General features: G+C 40.9%; 1 protein-coding gene across 8 annotated transcripts in view; it reads right to left on the bottom strand.

The window, feature by feature from the left end:
- Window positions 1-14191, bottom strand: part of Eya1 (EYA transcriptional coactivator and phosphatase 1) — a 149071-nt gene that overhangs the window by 53922 nt on the left and 80958 nt on the right. For all 8 annotated transcript variants that reach the window (XM_021221951.1, XM_021221950.1, XM_021221952.2 and 5 more), the window contains 2 exons: window positions 13418-13557; window positions 11504-11587 (listed from right to left, as the gene is read on the bottom strand). In XM_021221951.1, the coding sequence (XP_021077610.1) occupies window positions 11504-11587; window positions 13418-13557 (224 nt within the window). The remainder of the gene's footprint in view (window positions 1-11503; window positions 11588-13417; window positions 13558-14191) is intronic.

Here is a 14191-nt window from a genome sequence, read left to right as displayed (position 1 = left end):
TTGTAAGAAATTTCTTAGGGCAAATACTATGATTATGTGCCTATACCTATACAGGCCATTAGTATCTCAGACTAAGATAGTACAAAATAGAGGCATGGGGAGGTATGTGTTCTAGGTACCACAGTAGCTACAGCCCTGAGGTTTGTCTATGCTCATGAGAAGGCCACTTATATGCAGTCCCATTTTCTGATTTACTTCATGGATGTTTTAATGATCACTAACTATTGATGAGCTACTCTATGACACAGGGAGAACCATTGGGTACGTTCACTATTTCTACTTAGACAAATTCTCTCACTGGAGTTTTAAAGGTTAGGTAGTCCTAACAGGATATTAGCATTAGACATCACATGATAGTAAAACCCGCAGTTCTGGGGTAGAGAGGACATTAGGTTCATTGTCCCGAGGGACTTGCTTGATTCTGATGATGAACATCAAGTCCCTGCTCCCATCTTGACTATTTATACTGAAAATGGTTGCAGTTATGTCCTTGCTGAAATTCTACTGTTTTCACATAGTATTTGAACTTAACTACTGTGTAAAGAAAAACTGTTTGGAGATTCTAGGTCATCATCTCTAATTATCTTGCCTTTATCAGCAAGTTATACTATTTTATGTCACAGCTGTTATTAGCTTTCATTCTCCAAGGGAAAGAGCCAACAGGAGCTCTTTAATTTACTGACTGAACAGCTGAGCAATGATGTTGCGAAGTTGCTTGGTCACTCTATGTGGAGCACAGCTTGGTGAAATGATCAGAAAACAGATTTCATTGCTTTTGAAAGAAATAACAAAGCAGAGCAGCCATATACTTCATCTTACTGATAGCCTTGTGCAAGTATACATAACTTCTCTATACACTGGCAGCTTCATCTCTGTGGCAATGTGATCCCTTTATACCCTGAGGACTACTGAGAGCCAGCTGGCCTGTGCTGCTCATCACAGTTCACAGGATCCAACATCGCTGAGCAGTCGGAGCATCTGCTAGGGCTCTCTCTCTCATTCTCTTTTCTACTGGCCTTTGGTCAGTTTGGGTTCTCACTTCTGGAACCTCCTGCATGCCCAGAACAGTGAAAGGACATTCATCAAGCACATTGTGGCAAATAATACACAAAACACCAGTGGAGTCTCAGCCAAGACCATGAGTGTCCTGTCTACTACTGGAGATGGAAGAGTTGCACACTGGACACTGTGGTCACAAATAGCCAAAGCAAGAAACATGTAACGCTCCTCACCAGCTGGCTCCAGGCCACACTACACTCTATTTTTAGTGGTAAATACAACCCCCTATAGACCTGAGGCCACCTCAGAAATTTGTTTTTATTCATTTTCTCAAAAAAAAAAAAAAAAAAAACCAACCAAAAAACCAAAATAAAACAACTACTTTTGGCTCAGTGCTTGCTGCCCCTCAAGATTCAACAAAAGACAGAAACTTGAAGGAAATCCCATTTCTTTCTCTTTTTTTTTCCAGCCTTTACAAATGGGATACTGAATGTTTTCTGCACATAATAGCAAAACAACCTTTCTCCTTCATGTACAAAGCTTAAATCTAGACATTTTTCTAGCAACCACCACAACTTTGTATGAAAATGCATTTTAAAAGGTACATCCTGGGCTACTAAGTTTTGACTGAATAAAGGCCAAACATCACAGTAGATTCATGCAGTCCAAAAGTCATTTCAGTTTTATTATAAAAACCTTTATTTTAAATTTATTATCTTTTTTTTTTTTTTTGAGTCAAGTGTTTCTCTGTGTAGCCCTGGCTGTCCTGGAACTCACTCTGTAGACCAGGCTGGCCTCGAACTCAGAAATCCGCCTGCCTTAAATGTCAGTGAAGAGTTTTCATTGTTTGGGGAACCTGAAAAATTCTCTCAGTTCTGATGAACTTCATGGTTAATTAAAAACCAGAATAACTTACCAAATAAATCATAAGTTAATGAAATAAAATCAAAATTAAAAAACCCTGAATTTTGCTCTTTACATTGTTATCATGCTTCCATTTTCAATGTACAAGTATGTTTAAAATATATGCTGTCTATTGCATAGCTCATTCCCATACATGTACTCAATTATTCCTTCAAAATCAAGGCTACACCAATCCCTAGCAATCACTCTGCTGCTTTGGAGGGCAAATTAAAGTGTATCTAAAGCATATCCCTTTCTTTAAGTTGCTATTTATTCATCTTAGACGTAAGATGAAAAGAGCTTGTACATGACAGTTCAACTTTTACAGAACTTACAAGCAGGAGCTCTGGATACATTACTTACATTTTTAATTCGTGCAAGTGCACCTGGGGCTGTTAAATGCTATCTGCACTGGTTCTATGTGGGCAGCAAACCCTAGCAGGAAGCCATGACTGCTGGCTGGTGACACATGAGCAGGCTTACAAGGGTTTGTCAGCTCAATGTGAAAACCTGCGCTCAAACCAAGCACAAATCTTTGGGGGGAATATCAATCAAATGAAAGGAAACAAATATTTGTGTAAGCCCCTTAAACAATACCTTATTTAGAATGCTAATCGACAGCCACAAAAGGAGCCTGGCTGTCATTAAAAATCCCTCTATTCAGGAGCTTTTGTTTTGAGAGAAAAGGAGGCTGAAAAACAGGAACGGGCACTTTGAGTACTGAAGTGGTTTATTTTTAAAGCTCCATGCTAGCTGTTCACTGGATGGAGTTTGATGGTACGCTTTATACATTGCTTACTTATGTGAGAAAAAGAATATCGTGAGATGTTTATTTCTTTTACAAAACAATGACGGTTTCTCAAAGGGCATGTTGTATTACCAAGTCCCAAGGTCCCCTAAAGTCTCTTCCTACCTGACAGGCACCCAGGGGGGGGTGGCTTTGTAGAGAGTAGGAAGGCCCTCTCACTGGGTAGCTGGGGTGAAATGCTATGTTTGGAGTGTTGGATGAAGTTCTATTGTCAATTAGGAAATAATCCATGAGAGCTTACACACTTTCGGGAAGCAGACCATGGTTGAACTATTGCCTGGTTGAGTTGGACACAGAAAATCCAGTAATGTTAAGCAGGTCATTTTACCTGACCCTAGCCTGTGTTCATTTTTTTCTTACTTAAGAGATGCCCTTTCAACATCAAGGAAATAATACCCTAGTAGAGAATTAAGAGAAAGACCTTCACCACTGTAAAGATTAATTTCAATTGTGGAGAAAACCCAGTGAATACCAAACATGGGACAATTGCCAAGACAGTGGTATACAGAGGAAGGAAAGGAAGAACAGTAGTGTGCACCCAGCCAATTGGCCTCCACACTCAGAGCCCACAGATGCCAAGGGCAAGACCAACAGCTCAATCCAATCAAAGGACCTATCAAGATCTCATTTGTGACTGCTCTCCTATCTCCCTTTCTCCTTTCTAGTGTTACAGCCACTCTTTAGACCGCTTTTCCTTCTTATGCTAAGCACTGCACAATGATTTTCTTTGCTATCAGATTAGTCTCAGCTGTACATTTCCATTGTGTCGGTATATCGTGTGATATTTCTCATGGCATCCCATGCTCACGGAGTAAGTTCTCCACACTATATTCTGCCCACAATACTCCTTTTGAGAGTGATGGGCCAATTTGAAGACTATGTTTCATCCTGGTGTTGTCTGGTAATAGATGTACTTCTTTGTGTGAGTAATGTTAAGTATTCCCTGTCAGTTCTTCTCATTGAAAGCCTAAGAAGTTGGATAAAGCTTCAGCAGCCTTATTACCATATCGACACAGGTTCTGCCATTCATTTTCTCCAAGGATGATCCTTTATGCTTTATAGGTATGGGTTTTTGGTATATATTCTTATTCTAACAAAATATACAGGGCCACCCATCGCATGTGCTGGATCCCAAAACAAGAAATAACAGGTTTCAGACAGGCAATGCCATCAGTAAGTACATGTTTGGATGCTTTGCATTGTTTTCCGGCAACATCTAGGATCGCTTCCACATTTTAGATGGGGTCATGAAGGAGGCAGAAGTGACTGGGATCCAAGGTGGTTTTGGCAAAGCCTCGGAGAAAAGGAGACAGAGCGATGGTGGGGAGCTGTTGTGATTCCGCTCCTCAGCTACAGTCCGATTCACAGCGGTGAGCAAGCAAAGCAAGCTGCGCTGATGAGTTAATGTGACCCTGTGGATGCTCTAAGTACCTGAAGTTCTGAGCCAAGAGGAAGTGGATTGTAAATAAAGGGAAAGGGAATAGCATTGGGACAACGGTGATGACAAAACAGTTGGGCATGTCTGTGATGTTCAAGAAACATATTTTCATCTAGGTTTGTTTTTATTTTGTTTTTGTGTTGTTGCTTTGTTTGTTTTTTGGTGCCCTGAAACTAGCTCTGTAGACCAGGCAGGCCTCCAACCCACAGAGATCCACCTGTCTCTGCTGTGGTAAAAAGGCATGCACCACCACTGCCCTGCTTGTTTTGAGGTTTTATATTCTATGCCATCCCACAGCATCCACAGGTCGTATTTGGAACCATATGTTATCTTCTCATTTTGACCCAATTTAACATTAACATACAAAGAAGAAATCCTATGGGATATATCTTCTTTCAGGTCTCCAGACATAAGGTTAGGGCTCTTTGCTAGGGTGATTAGAGCCCCCAGGGAATGTAGAAATGATTTGGGTTCACTCACAGGTCAGAATTGAGAACTATCTCTGTGACTGCTACATGTTTACTAAACTCATGGTCTATTCCTTCGGTGCACAGTGAGAGACATCATAGCAGGGCTGTGTGCTACTTCTAGTGCTGTCTACAAAGCCTTCTCTCATGCAGCTCAGCCTTTCCTCTCTATGGACTGATCAATGACGATGACAAGAATCCCAGAAATCTCTATACACTGACCTTTGCATCACCAAACCTTGCTTAAACAAAGCCTGGAACATGAACTCAAGAGGGCTGAAAAATTGATGTATCATGGAGCTGGGATGTGGCACAGTTGGTAGTGTTCTTGCCAAGGACATGGGAGGCCTCTGCATACTTGGGTCTCCAGCACTGCCCATACCTGTGGTCCTACAGCTTGGGAGGAGGAACCAGAAAGATCAGAGGTTTAAGGTCCTCTTCAATGTGTGAGGCAAGCCTGGGTTACATAAGACCATGTCTCAAATAGAAAAGTTTAATTGTGTTTATGTTATTACCTATTAAAACTGTTGGTTAGAAGGCATTTCATCCTCTCTAATGAATTTGCTGGCCTAAGCTTCACCAGGTTTCAAATTCATATAGCTGATGCTTACATGGCTTGATTTCACAGCCAGCCACAGTGCTGCTGTGGTCCCCATATCCCAAAGGGATGAGGAAGAGGAATCAGAACTAACTCAAAGTTCAGAGGAGAAGATAAACCTTTCTCTTAAGAGGCAGAAAAATCAGTATTTCAGGCTTACATTTCCTGTGGCACATATTCTTGTTTTGGTTTTAAAAATACTTTACAAAAATGAAATAAGCCCCTTAGCTTAAAGAAGTTGCATAAAACAGGCTGTGGAGCATATTTGGCCTATGGAGTAGGGTCTGTCAGTCTCTGGTCTAAATGTTGAAAAACTGTGAGATGTGGAAATTGCATGAAATACAAATCCTAAAAGTATAGATCTGGTTTTCTTGGAACATGGCCATGTTTGTTTCTGCACCATCCCCAGCTGCCTGAGCACTGTCAAGGAATAGTGGGATAGTTATGCCATGATTGTGACTCTGGTCTAGTTCTAAAGTGGAGGCAACAATTTTAAGTGTCTAGACCCTCTTGGGAATTTAGCATTGTCTGTCAAACAGAGGAAAATGGAGCAACTATCATCACTGGCCAATCAGAATACCCAGGTGAAATGATCTAGAAGAACTGCTATTACCACTACCCCACCCTCATGCAGTAAATGCTTATTCCCACTAGAGAGGCTCAGGCAGCATAAGGTCACAATGACATTCGAGAGCCTCTTAGAACCTTGGCACATTCTACCACAAACACTAAAAGCGCAGCTGGAAGCTCAGCAAGTCGTATGCCTTTCTTCCTATTGGCTTCTGCTATCAATGAGACATGGTGTAAGTGTTGGAGCAATCCTGCAAGCCAAGTATTAAGCTCAAGCTTGGTGGATGAGCAGTTGACTCTCAATCAGAATATGAACTTGGAACTGAGACAGATATACTTGAACTTAAATCTCCAATTTCTATCATACCATAAGACATGCCACATACTGTAATTCATGAAGTTGAAGCCACTGCCACCATATTATTCACTGGCAATCTTGCTTGGATTCAAGAATTTTGTTGTTGTTGTTTTCTGTTATTTAAGGTAAGGGATTTGCTGCTGCAATTGTCGTTATCAATAAAGTCTCATCTATATTCAAATATATATACTCATCATTTGATATAAGCCAGTTATAATATTCTGTTTGAAATATTTTGTGTGTGACCTCAAATCCTGTTGACTCACAATCTATAAATTAAGCTTAGGAACAGAGTAGGTAGGAGGGGAAGGACTGCGTGTCTGTAATCCCTGCAGTTGGGAGACAGAAGCAAGAAGATCAAGGTGCTCAAGGTTATTCCCTGACTTCATAGGTAGTTCCAGGTCAGCCAGGGCTACATAAGACTGTCTCAAACAACAGTGACAGCAACAACAAGCTAACGAACAAACAAATATAACAGCCTACTAGCCTGGGAAGAGAGCTCAACAGTATCACTACTGAATTCAGTGAGCATCAGACAGTTTAGTGTGAGGAGGACCCACAATTAAACCTGCTACTCTTCCTGCCATCCTTTTCTATCTTAAGTGTTTATGCTTTGGTTTTTGTATAAAATGAAGTTTGGGTTGTAATACTATTAATTTCCACACTAACCCAAACTCCAGGAATGAGGGATACTAATTAGCAATAAAGAGTGCTGTGCTTGCAGACAGCAGCCTAGCATGACAGCCATCTGAGAGGCCTACCCAGCAGCTGACTGAGACAAATGCAGATACCCACAGACAAACATTGGACAGAGGTCAGGGACCTCTATAGAAGAGTTAGGGAATGAGGCCCTCAAGGGGATAGCAACCCCACAGGAAGACCAAAAGTATCAACTAACCTGGACTCCTGGGAGCTCCTAGAGACTAAGCCACCAACCAATGAGCATACATGGGCTGGTCCAACCCCTCTCCCCGCACATATGTAGCAGAGTCTGCCCTGTCTGGCCTCAGTGAGAAAAGCTACACCTAATCCTGTGGAGACTTGATGAACCACTGTGGGCAGAATAACTAGGAGGGGGCAAAGGGGGAAACGGCATGGGGGATGAAGGAAGCAACTCTGAGAGGGGGACATGGAGGGAAGGCAGCATTTGGGATGTTAATTAATTAATTAAATTAAAATAGGCATTTAATAAAAGGAAAAACACTGTTTCTTATAAGCATGAAAAGAAAAAGTGTAAGTATTGAGGGATCAAGGTACTTGGGTAAAAATACAACATTTTCTTATGAGTAAGGACTTTGCTTGAGTCATCTATGTAAGAGGAAGTGAATACTGTTAAGTTTGGGGTTTATAATTAGTATTAAAAATTGGATTATATTGTGTGTTTTAAGGAGAACAATCTATTGGGGGAAGGGAGCAAAATTTTCTTTAGTAAAATTTAGAAATTTCGACTTAACTTGGAAACAGTTTTTAAAAAAATGCAGTAAACAAAAGTGGCTAGAGTACAGATTTCCAGAACCAACTTAGGACAGACTCTACACTCCTGCTAACAAATGTCATTTCTTTCCTCTGCCTAGGTAGGTTGTACAGAGCACCCTCTTTTTGTCCTTACCACCTTTGTTACAAAACAACACTTCCATATAACACCCAGCATGCCTTCTTCCCACAGCTAGGATTACACAGAAGGTGGGACATTCTCGAACCTCTGGAGGGAGGTATATATTGCTATAACATGCCCTAATTTTGCATTCTATCTACCAGATCCCGTATCCCCTTACTAAATGGCTCACTCATTTAGTTGCCTAAGCTCCTGTGACTAAGCCCCTTCTCAGGTACCTGGTTCCCATAGAGACAAAACAGCCACCACTTTGTCCAGCATTCATTTCTTTCTATGCATGTAGAGGAAGGCGGAGCCACATACTTCCCCAACAATGGCCAAGAACATAAGTAAATCTGCACTCCAAAGAGGCAGATTGCCACTAAGCTACTTTTAGACTGTGGGGAACAAAAGGGATGCAAGCTATTCCAATCTGCTTGGTTACTATCATTGTTTGGAAGAATTCTGAACAAACCTCATAGTTTTCAAAAAGTTTTCACCTAATTTGAGAACAACTTTTACCAAATTCTAATGTCCCCTAATGAGAGTAATATTAGGTAAGTCCTCTTGCATAGTCCTGGTTGCCTCTCATTTCCTGAGCAATGAATATCCCTGAACGTATCTCCAGTAAGGAGACAACAGGTTGGCCGTAGCATCCAACACAGAGACAATGCTAGACTGCTAGACACATGTTTGGGAGGAATCGGACAAGGAACTGAGGTGCTTCTAGATCTAAGCTTCATGGTATTAATGTTAAAGCTGGTGCTCACAGCTCTGGCCAGTTCTCCAAAGAACACTGGGTTTACCTGCCAGCTGTCTTCTTGCTTGTCTAAGAAGCATATCAAAACTATCCAAGATTTCCCCAACACCCATATCCCCAGGTTTTCGTGACAATCAGTTCATCCTACATGTGACAGTTCTCTCAGTCTCGAAGGATACAGCTCAGAAATCCCCCTTCTCTTTCATCTACTTTGTTCTTCTGTCCTCTGCCCCGTCCAAGTCTACATCCTACTCACTACTCACTGCACAGTCCAAAATCCAACCATTCTCTCTAGACTGACTGTAGACCAGATTATTTCTCTTCCTGTGCCAATAACTCTCCATTCATATGTAATCTAAAGCTTTAAATCACTTTCTCTACTGAGGACCCCCTTCTCTGCTGAGAGTCCCCACCCAATGACTTTCCTTGTTTCTAATAATGAAATCTGTCTTCAATGCAGATGAATGACTGGGAGTGTGGACTTTGCTCCATCTCCAATGCTGCACTGCTACTTAAGCCCTTTCATCCCTCAATCAGCAAACTCTCCTGTAGTTCTGCACTTGATATTCTGCTTGAAACCATTTCTCCTGGTGGGCACAGTGACCTGAGGCCATGCTGGCTTCAGTAGCAAAGTTACATGCAGGAAAATTTTCCTCAAATGTATTGCCTGGTGTTTATAAGACTACTCAACAGGAGAGTTCTATCCTGGGATCCCACAGGGTGGATGTAGAAAACTGACTCCCACAAGTTGTCCTATGATCTTCATGTTCATGCCATGGCATGTATGCACATATACACACACACAAACACACACACATACATATGTATATGTACACACACACACACACACACACACACACTAAAAGCAAAAATTGAAAAACGGAAAGGGCTTCTGGAAAGCATAAACCACATCAACGTGTCAATGAAGGAACCAGTTAGAGTCCTAGTCTACAGAATGTATACATATAACTTATGAAAGTAATATGAGAAAAAAAATCAACAAAAAAGTAAACTATATCATGTGCACTACTACAATGACAGTAGAAGAAAAGAGATTTAATCCTATTTGATGAAGTCTCAAAATACAAGTGGCTGACACGTCCAAAACCTCTCTGACACATAGGGCATTACTGAGAGAGCATTTTGTCTCTACATTGCTAAGAACTGAAAGAAAAACCTCTTAAGCCAATGGTCCTAATCTTGCACATGCAAACCAATGACTTCTGGCCACAGGCCACCAGAAGGTCACTAGGCTCTGTGGTGCCTCCACTTTATTATACACTGGCCATCTGTGGCTCTGAAAATAGTGGCTACTTTCTGTGTCTATCAGTGTGGTAGATAAAGGCGTGTGACTTTCTGCGTGGTTTCAAATGCTGCATGTGTAAACAGCTTCTCTTTTCAACACTCCCGAGTGAGCTCCACTCACCACCAGCTTTCCTCCTTGGGAGTAACTGAGAACACCCTGTGACTTAGTTAAGATGATTGTCAAGGCTCTACTCACTATTTATAGGTTATAGTTAGCTTTATGTAGTAGCTTTTAAAATAGGGATTGATGCATTTATAGTACAATTCTGTATTGTGCCTGATACAAAAACACCACCACCAATAACCCAGCTAGAATTTACTGTGTGTTCACTGCCTTAGTACAAGTTTCTTTCTTTCTTTCTTTCTTTCTTTCTTTCTTTCTTTCTTTCTTTCTTTCTTTCTTTCTTTCTTTCTTTCTTTCTTTCTTATTTTTTTGGTGTGGGGGGTTGCTCATGGATTATTTGATTTAATTTTCATTGTCTTCTCCCAGGGACTGTATTTAGGCATAAGATGGGCTACATGGGGCTTCACATAGATAGCTGAACACAAACTCAAATGATGGGACTGTCCAGCTCTTATAGGAATGTGTATGTACATGTGTGTGCACAAACACTCCAAGGCTTTTATAATTAGATCTCTTGCTAATAATTTGAAACTTGTACTGTGAATCTTAAGGGATAATGTCTCTTTTTCACCTCCAGACTTAAGTCAAGCTCGGGGACTAAATGTATTTTTATTGAAATAAGTATCTGTTAAAAGAATGGATGTGCTATCATATCTATGAGAGTTACCTTTTTACAGTGTTAGTTTTGATGTTGATAAATCTATGGTCTCAAAGATAAAAGAATTTTGTGTCTTAGTTTCCAAACCAGTCTTAGCTTTAAGGACCTAGGATTCATAATTTCTTTAGCCATTAAAAAGTTATATGTATATATGATGCATATGTGTATATATATATATATGGTAATTTTAGAAAATACCAATGTCTAATTTAAATAACATGGTTTTGCACAGCTAAAGTGTTTTAAAATCAACAAGTAACACATTGCAAACGATTTCTAAGCTTTTAGGAAACCCAAATACCATAACAATGGGAAAGGATCTCTGATATTATTCTTTACCAAGTCACCAAAATAAATACCACAATAGACAGATTAAACAACTTTAATAAGGAGTATTGATATTACTGTCATGTAGGAGCTTATTATCATATACTTGTTACATTATTTTAGCCCCAACTGAAAAGGGTCACACAAAAGTATCCATAGCAGATGTCTTAAAAGCAAAATACCAACCCTGCTAATCACTGCAGACAACAGTGAATGACATTTGTCCCACTGAATGTTTTAAGAATAAAAGACAGAGCAGATAGTAAGAGCACAACCAAAAGTCTTAGCTTGTTACATATGTTAACAAATGTCCAATCACTTCTCCCATGGTGGGGGTTGGTCGGGGAGGGGGGGCGACTAAGCAGAAGCTGAATGTAATCTGTCTCATTTTTAAGGCATAAAAATAATCTTTCCTCTTCCCCACTTGTACTTTTGCCTTACTTATGTGTTTGGCCACACTAATAAATTATGTTCCTTTTTAAATCTTAAATGCATTGCTTAAACTTAAATGCCATTCACTGAACAGAAATCAGTAAGTAATTTCAAGGCACATTTACTCTAAAGCAATTCAAAACTGGCGCTTGGTGTACTCACCCTCCCGTATCTGTTGGCATAGGACCCCGTGAGCAAAGAGTGGAAAACAATGATGGTCTCGTCCAGGTCCCAGATGAACACTCTCTACGAGGGAAGAGCTGAGTCAATGCACCCTGGCTTTGCTTGAACTTTTATTAGTTAATATTGACATGATGTGGAAGTTTTGAAATGATATACACAATGAAAGATCTGAATTTATGCTTTTTCCACACTCAGCTTTTCCTAAGGGCATCTCCCAACTGCCATGTCTAATCTCGGATGAGGAACAGGACAGTTGTGTTAGTCAAGTCAATGTGAATGTAGAAAAGAGACTTCTCTAGTCAATAGTAATGTCTCCATTTCAGTCCCCAAGAGACAGACCATGACTTGACAGTGCTCTATTCATAAGTTCTAAGAGACAGAAGAGACTCTCAGGACTTATTCTAAGCAAGTTAAATATCAATCATTTCAAGAAGAAATTGAAGCTTTAAATAGTTAGCTTATATCACATTAGCAATCAGGCAGTTATCATAAGGATGAGTTATAGCACTGGCTCTCAGGGCATCTGAGTTCTGCATGCCACCACAGACATACTTAAAAAAAAACAAGCTATCTTCACTGCACATGTGCACACATATTATCTGATACAAAGTCCAGGATACAGCCATTTATATATGATTTACATTTTATTAGGTATTCTGAGTAGTCTAGACATGGTTTAAACTGTTGAGAGACAAGAGATGCTGCTAAGTGGTAGAGTGCTTGCCTAGCATGACTGGGCTTCAGTACGCAGGACAAAGAGCAGGGAGACTACACAGGGCGTGTGTGAACAGCGTGTGCATATGCGGGACTTGGACACCTGGGAATTTGGATATCAACAGGAGGGATCTTTGAACATGTCCCCTGTGGATATTGAGGAGCAACTATGTATTGTTAATCAGGTGTTTTCAGTTTTCAAATTAAGCAGCCACCGCACACATACTCTTAGACACTCAGGGGGTATTGTGAGCTGGACTTGGAGTTCATCTCAAAAAGTTCTTTGAGATGCTCTGACATCTCCATAGGCCGTTCCTCTGCTCCTATTCCTCCTCACACCAGCACACGCAAGTACATAGATGCTGCTGGAAAATGTCCGTCTGCTCTGCAAAAATGATCAAGTTTTCCACCATCAGATTTTAGTTTGGCAAAAAGGAGAAACTTAATTGCAGTGGCTTCGAGGCAATGAGATCTGCTTCCCTGTCAGCTCTTGCTTAATCCCCCTGCCTTTGAACGCCACCAAAACATGTTCTCAGTAGCTGATTACCATTTCATTTGAGAACATTCCATTTTTCCCTTTCTCCATGTACACAGCCATGTCTTTTCTTTCAAAGGGGCTCTGCCTGTGCTCTTTCAGGATCACACTTACTTAATGGGAATGCTAGTGAATGCGGTGGAATTTTGTTAAGGCAGAACTGCTTTGTGTCCCTTTGAGTTTTGTTGTGCGAAACAGGATGCCACACAGCCAGGCTGGCCTCAAACTCACAAGGAGCCAAGAATGACTTTGAACTTTTGGACCTTCTTCCTCAATTTCCCATATGCTTAAAAGACATGTGTGTGTCACCACACATAGCTACTATTATTTCTTGAGAAAGAAACAAAGAAATAGATGCTATATTGTGTACACATTATGAAAGAAAATACAGAAGTAAAGAATTGTATAAAGCTGGGAAGACATCCTGTGGTGTAGCACATATATAGCTAGCGAACCACAGCAACTATGAAAACTGTGGACAGACAGGTACTATGAAAGAGAGAAAATTGGTCTACTCATTTAATACAAGCAATAACAAAAGTGTTGGTGTACTTTCCTCCCTGATGTTCACAGGCTAATTCTCTTGATGCATTAATGAGCAATGTGATGCCCTGTTCCTTATTTTAGTATAGGCAATGTCATACCTCAAGATCAGAATCCGGGGGAGGTGAGGGATTATTGTTTCTTCTGCCTCGGCCACGTGACTTCCCATCTGAACCTCGACGCAGTCGATCGGAATCAGACTCTTTAATGGGTGTTGAAGGACTGTGGATTGTACTGTACTCTGTAAGAACATAAGAAGAACTTTCACGTCCCGCTACCTTGGTGCCAAGAACAGCCTAATTCACAGGGAAGCGACATTCCACTTAGCTTAAATCCAACATTATCTTTTACATGCATTAGGAAATAGCTCAGGAGATGTGAGAATCTAAGACTTGTTTTGAAAGTACAGTGTGATCACAAGCCACTCAACTTTAAGTAAGCATTGTAGGACAGCAGGTTGTCCTGGATTGCCTCTATTTTCCTGGGGTCTGTGGGATGAGCTGGTACTCCCTTCCCAACGGATGGTCTCCACTACTCCCTGCCCAGTGGCCTGTACCACTTCACCCTGACTCCATAAATGGCTCTTGGCCATCCAGGGAGCGCCTGATATTTGATTCAGCTCTGGCTCCCCCAGTTACAAGCAGGATTCTGGTTCATGGAGAGAGATGAAAAGCCAGCCAGCCTCAGGGCAGGGAAATCTGAGTCATAGGGCAGAGTTTTTTTCCAACATTTAAAATCACCACTTTCTCCCTCATTGTATGTGAGAATAAGACAAAGAACTGAGGCAGGCTGCAGACTTTTAGACAGTGCCTACCTTGGTCTAGCACCCACCTGGGTTCTTCTTGTGTCGTAGCCTTTTTAAAGCAAACATCTAA

This window comes from Mus pahari, chromosome 22 (genome assembly GCF_900095145.1).
Source record: "Mus pahari chromosome 22, PAHARI_EIJ_v1.1, whole genome shotgun sequence".
NCBI lineage: Eukaryota > Metazoa > Chordata > Mammalia > Rodentia > Muridae > Mus > Mus pahari.
The sequence above is the reverse complement of the archived record's forward strand: the minus strand, read 5'-3'. Positions and strand labels throughout refer to the sequence as shown.